Raw genomic sequence first — 17,368 nt, forward strand, 5'->3', positions numbered from 1 at the left:
TATGTCATAATGTTGCATATCAGAAACAATGGCACATTGAAATTAAGTTCAGATACTTGTGACAAATTCAAGCCACCCAAGCTTAATCTGGAAATAGTATGACTCAGAACATGTATCTTGAAAGTAAACACTAACAACTAATTTCCCTCTTTCCAATATTGTTTGGTTTATCAGTTAGTAACAATTGAAACATGAATAATGTAATGTACTTTTGACTTAATGAATCTGCTCACTCAAGAGAAGTTCAGTAGATTTTTGAAGGTCAGTCATATACTTGCCTTTATGTGGCCTCTCATTTCTGAGGCTCGCAAGCAGTTTCTCAGAGGAGTGAAGAACTATTTTTATCGAAAGCTATAGTGGTTTGAACCCTTTTGTGTAACTGCTTCTTTTCTATAGCTATTTTTCTCAGTTCTCAGTTAATTCCCTTATTGTTTTCCTCCCTGCCACATCTCAGGAATTATTACGAGCTGTGAATATACCTGTGACTGCTGCCAGTCTTAGGGCCAGTTGTAGAAAGAAGTTGATCTTAGATTAGCTCAAAAAATGAAACTGGATCAAGCTTAACTGTGAAGTCTGCTTTTACAAGCTGTGACATAGGCGCAAATATAGTGGTGTGGGAAGTATGGAATTTGTTCTTCAGCTACAGTCTGTGCTCACAGACTTTTAAGAAGCAAAATCTGTAATCTGTGTTGTATAGATGTTAATCACAGATTATTTTGTTGTGAGATGAGATGATTTAGGGTAATAAAAATTTATGAATAAAATAAATTTCAGTTACAGTTGTCAGTTCACAACTTAGTGATACTACAAAAGAACAGATGTTGGTTTGTGCAGATACAAGTTGAAAAGAAGTAAATAATAAAGAAGTTTTGATAATCAGGTTACCTTCCATTCAGAAGGCTGTTGCACTCAGCAAATGTTATACTGACATGTAAATAATAGATTTCAGCTATCAGTCATCCTTTTTAAATATTATTGGTAGATCTAGATTGCAGCTAGAAACTAGCCATTCTCAATGCACTATCATTTTTTATCAATGCATGTAATGCCTTTTGGTTGAACTTCATCCACAGTTCATTGAATACTGATCTTGATATTTAATGAACTGTGGATGAAGCCCGACCAACAGGCATTACTTGCATTGATCAAAAATGATAGTGCATTGAGAATGGCTAGTTTCTAGCTGGAATCTAGATCTGCCAATAAAATTTAAAAAGGATAACTGATAGCTGAAATCTATTATTTACAAGTTTTGATAATGCTTTCACACTGCCGATGTTCAGCATTATTATTTTGCTCTGTAATGTTAGGTTAGTGAGGAAACCAGTGATGTAAATAATGATTGAAGATAATAAATGTGCCCATAAGATTTTTTGGAGATGACTAGTAATTAATATGTAAAAGATTAAAGGATTTTCGTAGTCACTTAGTAGCAGATTAAGAAACATACATTCAAATGATTTTCAGTGAACAGTTAAGTATACAGTGTTCAATTACAGCTAATAATTGTTGACTGTCTCTAATGAAAATTTTCTGTAGGCTTGAATACCAACAACCACACAGTTTGTATTAAATTTTTAACTACAGAAGATATGGTTAAATTGCTATGCCAACTGCACACACATTGATGAACAGAACAGTAGGCACATGTGGTTTAAATCTTGTTGTTGTAGTCTTCAGTCCTGAGACTGGTTTGATGCAGCTCTCCATGCTGTGAAAAGGTCCCGAGTTCGAGTCTCGGTCGGGCACACAGTTTTAATCTGCCAGGAAGTTTCATATCAGCGCACACTCCGCTGCAGAGTGAAAATCTCATTCTGGAAACATCTCCATGCTGTCCTATCCTGTGCAAGCTTCTTCATCTCCCAGTACTTACAGCAACCTACATCCTTCTGAATCTGCTTAGTGTATTCATCTCTTGATCTCCCTCTACGATTCTTACCCTCCACGCTCCCCTCCAATGCTAAATTTGTGATCACTTGATGCCTCAGAACATGTCCTACCAACCGGTCCCTTCTTCTTGTCAAGTTGTGCCACAAACTCCTCTTCTCCCCATTCTATTCAATACCTCCTCATTAATTATGTGATCTACCCAGCTAATCCTCAGCATTCTTCTGTAGCACCACATTTCAAAAGCTTCTATTCTCTTCTTGTCCAAACTATTTATCGTCCATGTTTCACTTCCATACATACATACTTTCAGAAACGACTTCCTGACACTTAAATCTATACTCGATGTTAACAAATTTCTCTTCTTCAGAAACGCTTTCCTTGCCATTGCCAGTCTACATTTTATATCTTCTCTACTTTGACCATCATCAGTTATTTTGCTCCGCAAATTGTAAAACTCCTTTACTACTTTAAGTGTCTCATTTCCTAATCTAATTCCCTCAGCATCACCCAACTTAATTCGACTACATTCCATTATCTTCGTTTTGCTTTTGTTGATGTTCATCTTATATGCTCCTTTCAAGACATTGTCCAGTCCGTTCAACTGCTCTTCCAAGTCCTTTGCTGTCTCTGACAGAATTACAGTGTCATCAGCAAACCTCAAAGTTTTTATTTCTTCTCCATGGATTTTAATACCTACTCCGAATTTTTCTTTTGTTTCCTTTACTGCTTGTTCAATATACAGATTGAATAACATCGGGGAGAGGCTACAACCCTGTCTCACTCCCTTCCCAACCGCTGCTTCCCTTTCGTGCCCCTCGACTCTTATAACTGCTATCTGGTTTCTGTACAAATTGTAAATAGCCTTTTGCTCCCTGTATTTTAACCCTGCCACCTTTAGAATTTGAAAGAGAGTATTCCAGTCAACACTGTCAAAAGCTTTCTCTAAGTCTACAAATGCTAGAAACGTAGGTTTGCCTTTCCTTAATATTTTCTTCTAAGATAAGTTGTAAGGTCAGTATTGCCTCACGTGTTCCAATATTTATACGGAATCCAAACTGATCTTCCCCAAGGTCAACTTCTACCAGTTTTTCCATTCGTCTGTAAAGAATTCGTGTTAGTATTTTGCAGCTGTGACTTATTAAACTGATAGTTTGGTAATTTTCACAACTGTCAACACCTGCTTTCTTCGGGATTGGAATTATTATATTCTTCTTGAAGTCTGAGGGTATTTCGTCAGTCTCATATATCTTGCTCACCAGATGGTAGCATTTTGTCAGAACTGTCTACTCCCAGGGCCTTGTTTCGACTCAGGTCTTTCAGTGCTGTGTCAAACTCTTCACACAGTATTGTATCTCCCATTTCATCTTCATCTATATTCTCTTCCATTTCCATAATATTGTCTTCAAGTACATCGCCCTTGTATAGACCCTCTATATACTCCTACCACCTTTCTGCTTTCCCTTCTTTGCTTAGAACTAGGTTTCCATCTGAGCTCTTGATATTCATACAAGTGGTTCTCTTTTCTTGGTTTAAATACTACAGACATATCTATTTTTCAATAGGTAAATGAAAATGTCTGTTGTTGCCTCATTGGTTACATGTTGGTCTGTGATCCAGAAGGTCTGCGGTCCAATTGCAAGTCAATACAAGAAACTTTTAAAAAAAATTATAATGTCATTGGGGGTCTAATATATATTATTAATTTGTTGATTGGACACCACGTCAAACTGTAGATCTCCATATATCTGGGCATGTAATCTTCTTCAAATGGCTGAGAAAGTCAAGGATATACCATCGCAGAAAGGACCAAGCCCAGTCCACCACTGTGATGGTGGACTGGGCTCCCTAAGCAGACAGTGCAGTTCCTGTCACCAGTAGTTTCAGCTCTAAAATCTATAAACTATTGAAACTTTTGTCCAAACATAAAGCTACCTAAATCTATGGGGAGCTCTCTATAATACATACATCATGCTCAACAAACGTCTGAAAGCCTGATGTGATGCCACACTCATCTACTGTTGATGTGTACAGTCAGATTGGTTATGCCACTTAATAGCTATACCATGTTGCTGCACATTATTCAAATTATGTACAGGGGTCAGACAAAAATATGGACATGACAAAAGCACATTATGTTACCACTCCTAATATGGAGTGGGAAACCAGCTGGCATTCAAAACAGCTTCCAGTCATCTCGGTACCATTAAATAAAGGCCCTGTGTGTTTTTCAGGGGAATCTTATACCATTCCTTCTGTGAAATAGTGGCAAATTCTGATAATTACGATGAACTGGATAGCGATCGTGCATCCTCCTTTTCATAGTAGACCACAAAGGCTCAATAATATTAAGATACAATGACTACGGTGTCCTGGAAAGATGTGACAGTTTGTCCTCGTACTCACATAACTAGTCCTAAATGATGCAAGCTGTGTGAACAGGAGACATGTCATCTTTGAACACAGAATCATCACCATTAGGTAACAAAAATTGTACCATGGGAAGGACCTGATCAGCCAAATACGTCACACAATCCTTAACCCTAATGCAACCTTGCAGAGTAACTGTGGGGCCAACAGAATACCATGATATGACTTCCCAAATTGTAACTGAACCACTCCCACATTTCACTCTAGGGACGTAAGCTGGCTCAGCAGTTGGAAACAGTGTGAGACAAGACTCATCCATCCAAATGACTTCCTTCCATTTCTCTCTAATCAGGGTTTTATGGTTTCAGAATCACATTTTCTTGTTATGGGCATTTGCATCACTAATATGTGGTTTTGGAATTCAAGTTCACCCTGCAGTTCCCTGCTTATGAAACTCCCTTCATGTTGTTTTGGTGCTGAAAGGATTAAGTGCAAGTTTGAATTCTGCAATGACTTTTACAACTATCATCCTCTTATTTTTTGTTGCAATCCTCTTCAGTGACTGTCTGGCATGATCACTCAACACACACTTTGATCCATATTGTGACCTCCCCTTTCAGCTACCTCCCTCATGGAAACATCCACCATATGGGAACCAACAGTTTGCCCACATTCCGATTCACTTAGTTCTGCCATAATGCCCTTTCTTCTAAATGGAATACTGTTCTTACCATGACTGGCACTTGCAGTGTATTGAAAACATTGCGCAGGTGCCACTCGTCGTCAAATACAACAGTGCACACACCAGACTTGTAGAGCATCTGCATTCATGTTCAAACATGCATTTCTCATAGTGTTTCCATATATTCATCCACCTCCTGTGTTCTCTACAATGCCAGATATAAGATAATTATGGCAACACTACGTTTTGAAGACATACCACCTATGGCAACACTGTATTGTGAAACTATACCAACTAATTATGCTGCTTATTGGTTTCCTAGTATACTTGACCATTGTGGTGGGTAACTTTCTGTGTTCTGCACAGATCATGAAACATTCAGTGTCAAATCCTGTGTATGTATGATATGTGATTAATCTACAGTCAAAACCCCATAATCGAGTAGGCAACTGATTTAGTGGTTTGGCCAAGCGTGTCTCGTGCTGATTTAGATCAACAGTGAACCTCGTTCAGTTGATCAAGTTTAGTATTAATGTTATATAACGTAGCAAATTTTACATAATATAGCAAGTTCTTGAACTGTGTTCATTTTCTGAGCTAAGATCAAATTTTTTCTCCAGTCAGCAACTTTTATACAATCAGCCCTTTGACTTCTGATGGGATCAAATTGCAGTTACATTTGTGACAACAATTTTGAAATTGCAGATTTGCATACACAGTTTGCAGTAATACTCCATCTGTCAAACAGTAGTAAACGTAAACATCACTCACAGATTAAGCCTTAAGTTGAGAGTTGAAGGAAAACTAAACTAAATCAATAGACAGGATCACATTAAAGAGGATTGGAACCTCATACAACAGGACCACTGCCACAGAAATGGCTACTCTTAATATGCATGAACACATAGCTAACAAAGGCAATGAGACGTACATTAACAACACTGCAGGGGTAGAGCTATATACCAGGTGAAACAAGAAAAAGGGGCTTCAGCTGGACTGCGAACAACTGGGAACTTGTAACACATTGTGCTGTTTTCCACAGTTTCACCCTACAAGAGTTGTTTGTGTATAGGGAGCACCATGACAAGCTTAGAATCTAAACTGGCTTTTTCTAACTGAGAGGCATACAGAAGAAATGAAATGGTTTGGGAACTCACATCATGGTATCTATTGAGCCCTATAAACACAGAGGAAGGCTGATTATTTGGAACAGTCTACAAAACCATTATTGGTGAGCCTACTGATTGAATGGTGCACATTGTACACAACAGATTATTGCGTCTTCCAAAGTAAAAATGCTTCTTATCACATGGGCAGAAATGTTCCCAATAATCACCAGATTTGAAAATCTGAAAGAATAATTAAGGGCACATTACAGTTCTCCAACGTTTCTTGAGAAATTGAACCTTTTCATTGTGCCAATTGTCATAAAATACCATTATCTTTCATACAGAATTTGTATACAGGGTGGTCCATTGATAGTCACAGGGCCAAATATCTCACGATATAAGCATCAAACGAAAAAACTACAAAGAATGAAACTCATCTAGCTTGAAGGGGGAAACCAGATGGCACAATGGTTGGCCTGCTAGATGGCACTGCCATAGGTCAAATGGATACAGCTGCGTTTTTTTTTTAACAGGAACCCCCATTTTTTATTACATATTTGTGTAGTACATAAAGAAATATGAATGTTTTAGTTGGACCACTTTTTTCAGTTTGTGATAGATGGTGCTGTAATAGTCACAAACTTATAAGTACATGGTATCACATAACATTCTGCCTGTGCAGACAGTATTTTCTTCATGATACATTACCCGTGTTAAACTGGACCATTTACCAATTGTAGAAAAGGTCGATATCATGTTGATGTATGGCTGTTGTGATCAAAATGCCCAACGGGTGTGTGCTATGTACGCTGCTCTGTATCCTGGATGACATCATCCAAGTGTCCAGACTGTTCGCCGGATATTTATGTTATTTAAGGAAACAGGAACTGTTCAGCCACATGTGAAATGTCAACCATGACCCGCAACAAATGATGATACCCAAGTAGGTGTTTTAGCTGCTGTCACAACTAATCCGCACATCAGTAGCAGACAAATACATGTTCTATTTAGCGACAAAGCGTCATTCATCAACAGTGGTAACGTAAACCGGTATAATATGCACTATTGGGCAACGGAAAATCCACGATGGCTGCGACAAGTGGAACATCAGCGACCTTGGCAGGTTAATGTATGGTGTGGCATTATGGGAGGAAGGATAATTGGCCCCCATTTTATTGATGGCAATCTAATTGGTGCAATGTATGCTGATTTCCTATGTAATGTTCTACCGATGTTACTACAAGATGTTTCACTGCATGACAAAATGGTGATGTACTTCCAACATGATGTATGTCTAGCACATAGCTCGTGTGTGGTTGAAGCGGTATTGAATAGCTTATTTCATAACAGGTGAATTGGTCGTCGAAGCACGGTCACTGGATCTGACATCCCCGGATTTCTTTCTGTGGGGAAAGTTGAAGGATATTTGCTGTCATGATCCACCGACAGTACCTGACAACATGCATCAGCGCATTGTCAATGCATGTGCGAACATTACGGAAGGCGAACTACTCACTGTTGAGAGGATGTCGTTAGATGTATTGCCAAATGCATTGAGGTTGACGAACATCATTTTGAGCATTTATTCCATTAACTTTGGTATTTACAGGTAATCATGCTGTAACAGCATGCATTCTCAGACATGAAAAGTTCACAAAGGTACATGTATCGCATTGGAACAACTGAAATAAAATGTTCAAATGTACCTACATTCTGTATTTTAATTTAAAAAACCTACCTGTTACCAACAGTTCATCTAAAATTGTGAGCTATATGTTTGTGACTATTACAGTGCCACATACCACAAAGCGAAAAATTGGTCCAACTAAAACATTCATATTTCTTTATGTACTACATGAATATGTAATAAAAAATGGGAGTTCCTGTTTAACAAAACACAGTTGATATCCGTTTGACCTATGGCAGTACCATCTAGCAGGCCAACCATAGCGCCATCTGGTTTCCCCCTTCAAGCTAGACAAGTTTTGTTCTTTGTAGTTTTTTCTTTTGACTCTTATTTTGTGAGATATTTGGTGCGATCACAATCAATGGACCACCCTTTATATCAGTCTTCATGAAGCTTTAGGCTATTTTGGATTCCAAATGTAAGCCCACCTATATTAACTGTGTGTTAATATTGTAGTTTCTGATGTATTAGTGGATCAGAACTAATGATGGTCGAACACACTTTTTAGTGAACAATAACTACTTTATTCAGTCTCTTTTCAGTCTTTAGCATTGGAAAGTTTGTTTCTTCACTCTATCGATCCAGATTGGTTTGATTATCTTTAACTTTTGATGTTATTGACCTTGTCATTGCTGCAGTATTAAGTTTTCTAGTCCCCAGAATGCATTCGATGTTATAATTCTTGTCATTGCTGCAGTATTAAGTTTTCTAGTCCCCCTGAATGCATTTATCCTATGCCCATATAGGGGTTCCCACAGTTCTCTTAGACTGTAGACAGTAAATAGGGAGTAGTTGTACTTAGTTTCTCTTTTGTGACACTGTCACATAAAAGGGCCTGAAGCAGTGTCTGTTACAAACAGAAGCACACTGTAAGCTTCCAACCCAAAATTTCACTATAGGTGATACAGGGGCAATTAGACAACACTTAACAGGATTTTTCCAAGTGAACAGTTTTCTTTCTGAGTCTTTCTATTGTCTCACAATGTTGTGACAAAACTTATTTGATCATAGAACACCTGGAAACCATCCGCATAATGTTTGACTAGCAGTTAGCAACTTGTCCATATCAACCAATTTTATGTGACTAACTCCAGACTGTCATTGCTATGAATTAATTGGGATTTGGTGTAGACACATTTATTTAAGTGGCAGATGGTTTTTCCTGATTGGTTAGCTCACCTTTTACAGCTGCTTATGATCTTCATAGATAAGTATGTGTGACCTTTTAGGTTACATCTTGGCTTTAGGCATCCCTTCATGTTTCCATTTCACTATGAAGCCAGGAACAGCAAACATAGGTACCTTCAGGAGTATCTTGACCTTTTGACTTGTTACGCTGTTTTAGCCTATGTCAAAGTGCTCGGGCCCTGCAGAACAGCATATTGTCGGCTTTGGAGCTGTCTAGTTGCAACTGTTCTTTTGTAATCAGTCTTGAATCTTGCAAATGCATCTTCACCATATTTGCAGGGTATATTGGTTGCTATTCTATGAGAAGGAGCAAGTAGTGTCTGAAAATTTCTGAAAGCAATGTCATTTACCTAGGACACAGTGGGCTTTTTAACAATTGTCCCAGCTTCAGTAAGGTAATAATATTCTTCATTCCAATATAATGAGTCATTTTGATTTTATGTAATAGTGCATCTTCAGAATCATATATAAAAGGACATACACTGTTGTGTCCCATTTCCATGCATTTCCAGAAAGTGAAGAAACATTCCCTGGAGTTGACATTTCTCACTTGCTTTAAGTAGTACTACTTTTTTAATATACTCTGTATTTTTAATTTCTTAATTCTTCTACTGTGGTATCCTCTGGTGTTTGTGATGTAGCATTTCTTTCACAATAAGCAGTAAATCTTTGCTGGTCTTAGTATCTAAATGACTACCAACCTGTTCTCTGCATTTAGCTAAAATTGGAATCATATTAATGTGACCACGCTGTCTAAGATCTCAGTAATAAATTTCATCTGAGCAACCATTGACAAATGTTATTTATAGGGTACATTAAAGTGGAATTTACGGCTCTTGTTATTTCAGTACAGTGGCAAGAACAGTAAGTTGTACATCATGGACCAATGCTCGGAAAAATAATGTCTCTGTTGATGAATTCAGTGTCTACATTTACACTACACGAATGGTACACATAGAGAATTATATTTCGAATTCATGCAGTTGTACTTGGAGTTACAGGCCATGTGTTCCCATCATAAAATTATGGACACGTAATATAAACGGTTATGTTCCTTTTTAATTTTTTTCCTTGGATTTTGTCAAATCTGAGTATGTACTTCATCTTTAGGTATTCCATTGACATTGAAATGTTACACTCCAATCCTTAACTAACTGATTCTATGAAAAATTGCATATAATTCTGAAGGTATGAAAATCATACGTGTGTGAGTACAAGAAGCATTTATTAGATGAAGAATCTGAATAAAAAATCATTTTATAGCATGTTAAATTGTGAGACAGAGTTCAAATAAAATAAATCCAGTTGAGAAACCATTCTATATAAGAAAGAAACACTCACGCACCACTTGTTTTACTAATTGCCCATTTTTTAGACCTAGATTAATGGTATATAGTGAGATAATAACCTGAAATCTAGGTCAAAGAAATGTCCATTAATAATGTTTCACCAGCTACTTGGATGTAAGTAACAGGGAAAATCAACTGAATAATTTCATGGTTCTGAGATCTTTGTATTAGCTCTGTGGCATAACAAGCTACAATAAGATTTCCTTAAATGCAGCACCCTACAATAAATAATAAGAAGAAACACATAGTCTGAGTAATAAATAGTTCAGCATTAATTCATTGTATGGAAAGCTTTGCAACACACATAGCCCTACAGTAACTTTTAATACATAACCATGTATTATTACAATATGATATTCATTGTATTCATAGAATATTTTGAGTTGTCACCTCATTTCATCTTGGTCTTTGACAGTGTTCTGAGTTTTCACTGATAAGGAAAAATGAGGTTTTACATGAAAATATGACATTCTTTATTTCTAAATATCACCTGTACCCAAATATATTTCATATGTATCTACACCTATCTGTAAGGAGACAACATAAAAATTTAATATATTTCCAAATAATGCATGCGTAGGAGCACATTTGTGATTCTACACATAATTGGTGATCCTAATGTGACATATGAGTGCATTCTTAAAATAAACTTTGTGAGATGTAATTGCGTGCGCCTTGAAAACGATGAACCCTGTATAAAATCACACTATATGAAACTTTTATAAAGTACTGTACAATTCATTTGAAATTCTAAATGCCCTTCCTCATGGATGGTTTTCTTTTTCATATGACTTCAGACAGCTCAAACTATATCTCTCTTTTAATTATTCATAAAACTGACAGTTGTATATATTTTTGTTAAAAACAGTTTGGTTTCTTCTTCACTGCCATGAAACAATTTATAATGAACTGGTAGTTCTGCCATAGTTTCATTCATATCTTTTCTGTTGCTACTTAATTACCTCAAACTTTTTCTTTCAATGCCATTTTGCATAATTCGTCATAACAAATATAGCATTATTAACAAAAATATAAATTTTCATATGTGTATATATTTACTCAGTTGTACACTTCTTTGTGAGACTTACTTTACATAGGAAAGCAACTTTATTTTCAAGTTGTCTGGTTGATCTGATTCTTTGTTTTATTGTTCTACCACAGGTATGCCACAGAGAATCAGATTCAGAGAGAGAACTTCTTTTATTATTGGTATTAATTATTATATGTTATTATATATAATAATGATCTCATAATATCAGTCACAGTTAGATTACTTTTAAATATCTCAGCAAAGAAGGGAGCATAATTAGTTTAGCTGAACAAGGATTTCAAAAAGTTTCATGTAGACAGCAGCTCTATAAAAGTTTGTAAATAGATTTCTGTGGATGAGAGAATCATTTGCTATGACATGGATAACAAATTTTGAAGTACATTTTGCATTTGTGCTTCATGTCTTAAAATATAGTGCAAATTATTTTATTGTAGCTGGGTTCATGTTTGCATGGAAAATCTGGGGAGTGTGGTAGTAAGTAAAAGCTTATTATCTGACCTTGAGTTGCTCTTTATGAGATTCATAATGCAAATAACAAACCTTATTTAATGCTTGTAAGGAAAATTTGATTCTCTTAGCCCAGCCTGATGACACTAATTTCAAATTAATATTATTGCTGATTGGAGTGGTTCGTGTTTCATTTCATATCCAGTACTTTCACTTATGCCTGTTTACTAACTTATACTTGGTACAGAAGAACTGGTTTATAATCCAAATTAAAATTAGAACAAAATCATTGAAACTGGAATCTGAAAACAAACTCAAATATGGCATGTTGTATATATTATTTCCAGAAGTAAGTTACTCAGTGTTGATAGATTGAAAAACTGCTCTCTTCCTTCTCATCTGTCCATGCCTTAAATATAGTGTTTGGCTGAATAAATGTGTGAAAATACTTTGAAATTCCATTAAAGAATTATTTTTTATGCACTGATAATAATTTCAATGAAAAGGGGGAAGTGGTACAGGGAAAAATCACAATGGTGAAGTTTCTAAACATAGTTGCCAGAAACAAACCAAACACACTTTTCACACTATTTTCTTTTTATTAAGAAATTAAATACTTATACTTTATGTCTAAGCTACGGCTGCTGTATATACATAATTATTTTCTTTTCTGATTTTAACAGAATTAGAAGTAGCTATAGTCAGATAAAAATTTACAGTGAAATATATTTTTCAGACATTTATATAATTTGTAAATTCATGTGTATAATATGTTAATGTATTATTTGAAATGATTTTCTGTGAATTCCACCTTTTTCTTATAAATGTATTAAAGACCTGTTTTTGACACCATCTTAGATGAACAGTTCTTGTAACTATAATGTGCATCAATACTGAGCTTCCACATCTCCTGTAAACAGTGATCTTTATAGGCATACTCTGTCATATTTATATAATCATCTATCCATTTCATATTTTGAAACACCTATGTGTCTGTGTGCTATGTACTTTCTTTTTGGAGCAGAACAGAAGTAAAGTGTTCCAGAAATCACAAGTAATCATGTTTTGAATTTATAGCCTTTGCTTTTTCATTAGTGCATTTGTTTTAGGCTGATCCGCTATATAGTTGGTGCTTGTGTAGGTCTAGGAGCCTATAGACAAGAGATTAGTTCATGCAGAATATGTGGGAATATTTAATAAGACAAAAAGGCTTTCTCTTCAATTTGTAATTTAAATTTCATTTGTTAGTCTCCAATTAGCACTTATTTACTTTATGATTGCTTTCAGGTGTTGAAATATCAAAACTAGTTCTACTGTAGTGTAGGTATCAGATATAAAGAATGTAATGTGTACTGTAAAACATAAAATTATCAAGTGAATTAGGCAGGTAAATAGCTGGATTAAGTCTGAATGTTCTGATATTGACCAAATATATCCCATTACACACACAATTATAGCTCTTCACAAAAAAGGTTTCAAAAATGTGAATAAGGCTGTTGCAAAACCGAGAAGCCATAAAAAAAATAGTAGAAGAATATTTGGAATATGTAACTTACCAATAAAATGTTAAAATAGTGGGTTGGGGGAGGGAGGGCGTGTAAAGAAAAGGAAAAGCATAGGTTCTAAGTAGTTCAAAAGACAGAATTGTCACTATAATCTTTGTAAATTGCTTCCATTTACAACACTTAGTAAGGGACTGCATGCAGAATGACCAGCATTATGTTGTGTTTTGTGTTGTTCATCCTCACATGTTACAAGGTTATGATCTTGAGACCTGTCAAATTGAAAGTTTTTGTGACAGTAACACATTAACATAAATAAACATTGTTACAGAAAGACACTTATTGCATAAATGTGAATGTTTGAGGACTGAGAGTCACACACTAATCAGCATTTGAGATCATGAAAGTCTGACTCACAGCTGATTACCTATATCACTTGAAACTTTATCTCCTAGCAAGCCACTGCCATTGTTTCTTAGATTTGCATTCATTTTACCTTGCTACATTTTCTATTTTGACATTTAACAAAAGTGGAAATAATTATTGCTAGCAATTGAAAACATTAATTGCTGTATATTTCGTACTTCAGGTTTTTCTTGTAAACAATAGATGAGAGGACAGACTGCCACTCATCCCTATCTGAAGGTGATGAGTGACAGATTAGACACATGGAAAAGTGGAGACAAATTGTTGATAAACTGCTAAACACTCATTCTTCTTCAGATCGACAAGGTTAGATTCACACATTTCTGATGCTGCAGTGTGCCTAGCAAGATGGCAGAAAGTTATATAACACAGGAAGAGGAAAGGGTAGGAGTGCAATTATATCCCTGCTCGCAGATGGAAGCACCTGGAAATAGTGAGATGCTGGGAAAAACCAATCAGTAAGGAGAAAGAAACTAAGCATAATACGAGATAAGGAGGTAGGGAGACACTTTGTCATATTTTCTTGGGTTTCTCAGGTGTCACTACATGGTAATGTAGTTGGAATCAAGTACACAGCAGTGTGAGCCTTAGATTTTTCTGGCCATCTGACTTGACATTCTTTCTATCAGTCAATGAATATTCAGTCACTTACTGTGTACTCTGCTTTGTAAACAATCATCAGTGTTTCTTCACGTTTTCGCGGCATAAAGACTGTTCCATAAAATTTCGGGCATGCAACCACTGAATTTATGTGGCTGCATGCCTGAAATTTTATGGAAAAATCATCAGTTTTATTTAGTGGGTCATTTGCAGACAGGCACGGTGATAACATTTAAGGTTTCAGACAAAAAAGTCATTCTCCCAAAATATAAAACACACACACACACACACACACACACACACACACACACACACACACACACACACACACACATTCACATGAGAGTCACTATCTCTGGCCACTGGTTCTTGACTGCAGATTACAACTGACATGAACAGCAATCTGCTGGGGTGGACGGTGTGGGTAAGGAAGAGGCATGAAACAGAGAGAAGGAGTGATAGTAGGGTAGGGGTGGGAGAAGATGCTGTGCTGTCTGTGGGAGCATGCAGGGATGTGATGGAGACAGGATAGGACTTATAGATGCAGAGAGTAGGAAGGTTGTAGTTGGGGGAGGGGGGGAGAAGAGAGAATTAGAGAACGGGAAAAGACTAGTAAGTGTGTTGGTGGGGTAGAAGATGCACGTATAGCAGGAGTGGAAGCGGAAGCAGGGTAGGGCATAGATACGTGGAGGTCCTCCTTGGCATCAGTCTTTGCAGTCCCTGTCCTTCACCTGCCTGTCAATCCAGTACTACACACACCTTCTATCCCACCTACTTAGCTATTAGTAATTCCTTTTATCGTCACTCTTCACCCCCCCCCCCCCCCCCCATCCCTCCCCCTTGGCCCTGCAGCTTAGCATCCTGACTTTGCACCTAGTAGTGCTATCCTGCCCTCACCACGTCCCTCCACACTCCCACAGGCAGCACAGCATTTTCCCCCACCAGTACCCCGCCACCCCTCCTCCTCCCCACCCTGTGCCACTTCGTAATCCACCAAAGCAGATTGCTGCTCACATCAGTTGTGATCTGCAGTCGAGCCCCAGTGGCTGGAGAAAATGCGTGTGCATATGTGTGTATGTTTTCTATTTCAGAAGAAGCACATTTTTTGTCTAAAAGCTTAAATGTTTAGCAGTCTTTTTCATTGTGCATGTCTGCAGTTTTCTGCTTCCTCTATGCAGTGAGTAGCAATCTAACCTTGTCATATTGTTACAATATTATGAGAAGAAAAGTTACTATTCACCATATAGTGGAGAAGCTGAGTTGCAGATGGGCACAACAAAAAGACTGTCACAATATAAGCTTTCAGCCATCAAAGACCTTTGTCAAAAATAGACAACAGAGACACACACAAACACACACACAAATGCAACTCACACACACGTGACTGCGGCCTCTGGCAGCTGAAGCCACACTGCGAGCAACTGCAGCAGTGCATGATGGGAGTGGCAACTTGATGGGGGGTTAGGAGGAGGCTGGGGATGGGAGGGGAAGGAATAACAGAGTAAGGGTTGGGGACAGTGAAGTGCTGCTGAGGAGTGTGCAAGGATGAGGTAGAGAGAGGGTAGGGCAGTTAAGTGCAGTCGGGAGTTTAGATAGATGGCAGGGAAGTGGGGGGCAGGGGGGTTGCAGAAAAGGAAGGTAGAGGGGTTGCAGAAAAGGAAAGAAGTAAAACAACTGGGTGGAATGAGGGCTGTGTAGTGCTGGAATGGGAACAGGGAAGGGACTGGATGGGTGAGAAAAGTGACTAACAAATTTTGAGGCCAGGAGGCTTATGGGAGCGTAGGATATATTGCAGGGAGAGTTTCCACGTGCACAATTCAGAAAAGCTGGTGTTGGTGGGAAAGATCCATACGGCACAGGCTGTGAAACAGTCATTGAAATGAAGGATGTCGCGTTGTGTACCATTTCAGCAATAGGATGGTCCACTTGTTTCTTGGCCACAGTTTCTCGGTGGCCATTCATGCGGATAGACAGCTTGTTGGTTGTCGTGTCCACATGGAATGCAGCAAATTGGTTGCAGCTTAGCTTGTAGATTACATGACTGGTTTCACAGGTAGCCCTGCCTTTGATGGGATAGGTGAGGTTTGTGACTGGACTGGAGTAGGTGGAGGTGGGAGGATGTATGGGACAGGTCTTGCATCTAGGTCTATTACAGGGATATGAACCATGAGGTAAGGGGTCAGGAACAGGGGTCGTGTAGCGATGGACGAGTATATCGTGTAGGTTCAGTGGACTGCAGACATTTCTCCAGGGCATGACGAGAATGGCGGAGAATGTAATTCAGTTGCTCCAGTCCTGGGTAGTACTTGAGTTACGAGGGGAATGCTCCTCTGTGGCCGGATGGTGAGACTTTGGGAGGTTGCAGGAGACTGGAAAGATAAGGTGGTTTAGAATTCTGGGTTTTGAGGAAGGATTCCTCTAGATGGCTTATGAATTGGTTGGCATTGGACAGTGGCATATAGGTGCCTATGGCCATATACCAGATTTGTTTGTAAGTAATGCCTCAAAAAGAGAATTAATTGTGGGTGAGGGTATAGTTGGTCATGTAAACTAGGAAGGAGGTTGTTGGTTTGGAATCCATTGGGTGCTGGAAAGGTAGTGTTCAACAGTGGAAAGGCCATGAGCATTAGGGATGTTAGTGTAAAGGGGGTTGGCATCAATAATGATGAGCAGGGCAGTCTGTGGTAAAGGGACAGGAACTCTGGAGAGTCGGTCGAGGAAATGGATGTATCTTTTACATAGGAGGGTTGATGCTGTTGTTGTTCCCTCCTGGATTTTGCACTGTTTGATTTGGACATTGTTCTCCCTTGCTTATAGGACACACATTTTCTTCAAAATCTGATTTTAAATGATGTCAGGTGTTGGAACACATTGCAGCAACTTCATGTATATGCCACAGCTGACATTAGGTAGTGGCAATGCCACAGTTATTATCCTCTCAGTATTTGTGGCCTATATATATGTGTCACTCTTGACTATTGTGTAGGTTGTACACCCAGCAAGTATTCCATACCTTAACTAATACTATAAACTATGCTTCAGCAACCAACATGCTGTTGGGTGTGATGGT

General features: G+C 37.9%; 1 protein-coding gene across 1 annotated transcript in view; it reads left to right on the forward strand.

Annotated features, from left to right (window-relative positions):
* The window catches only part of LOC126109589 (glutamate-gated chloride channel), a 519,836-nt gene that overhangs the window by 475,182 nt on the left and 27,286 nt on the right, over positions 1–17,368 (forward strand). The window contains exon 11 of the mRNA XM_049914624.1: positions 11,434–11,481. Within this exon, the coding sequence (XP_049770581.1) occupies positions 11,434–11,481 (48 nt within the window). The remainder of the gene's footprint in view (positions 1–11,433; positions 11,482–17,368) is intronic.

This window comes from Schistocerca cancellata, chromosome 12 (genome assembly GCF_023864275.1).
Source record: "Schistocerca cancellata isolate TAMUIC-IGC-003103 chromosome 12, iqSchCanc2.1, whole genome shotgun sequence".
NCBI lineage: Eukaryota > Metazoa > Arthropoda > Insecta > Orthoptera > Acrididae > Schistocerca > Schistocerca cancellata.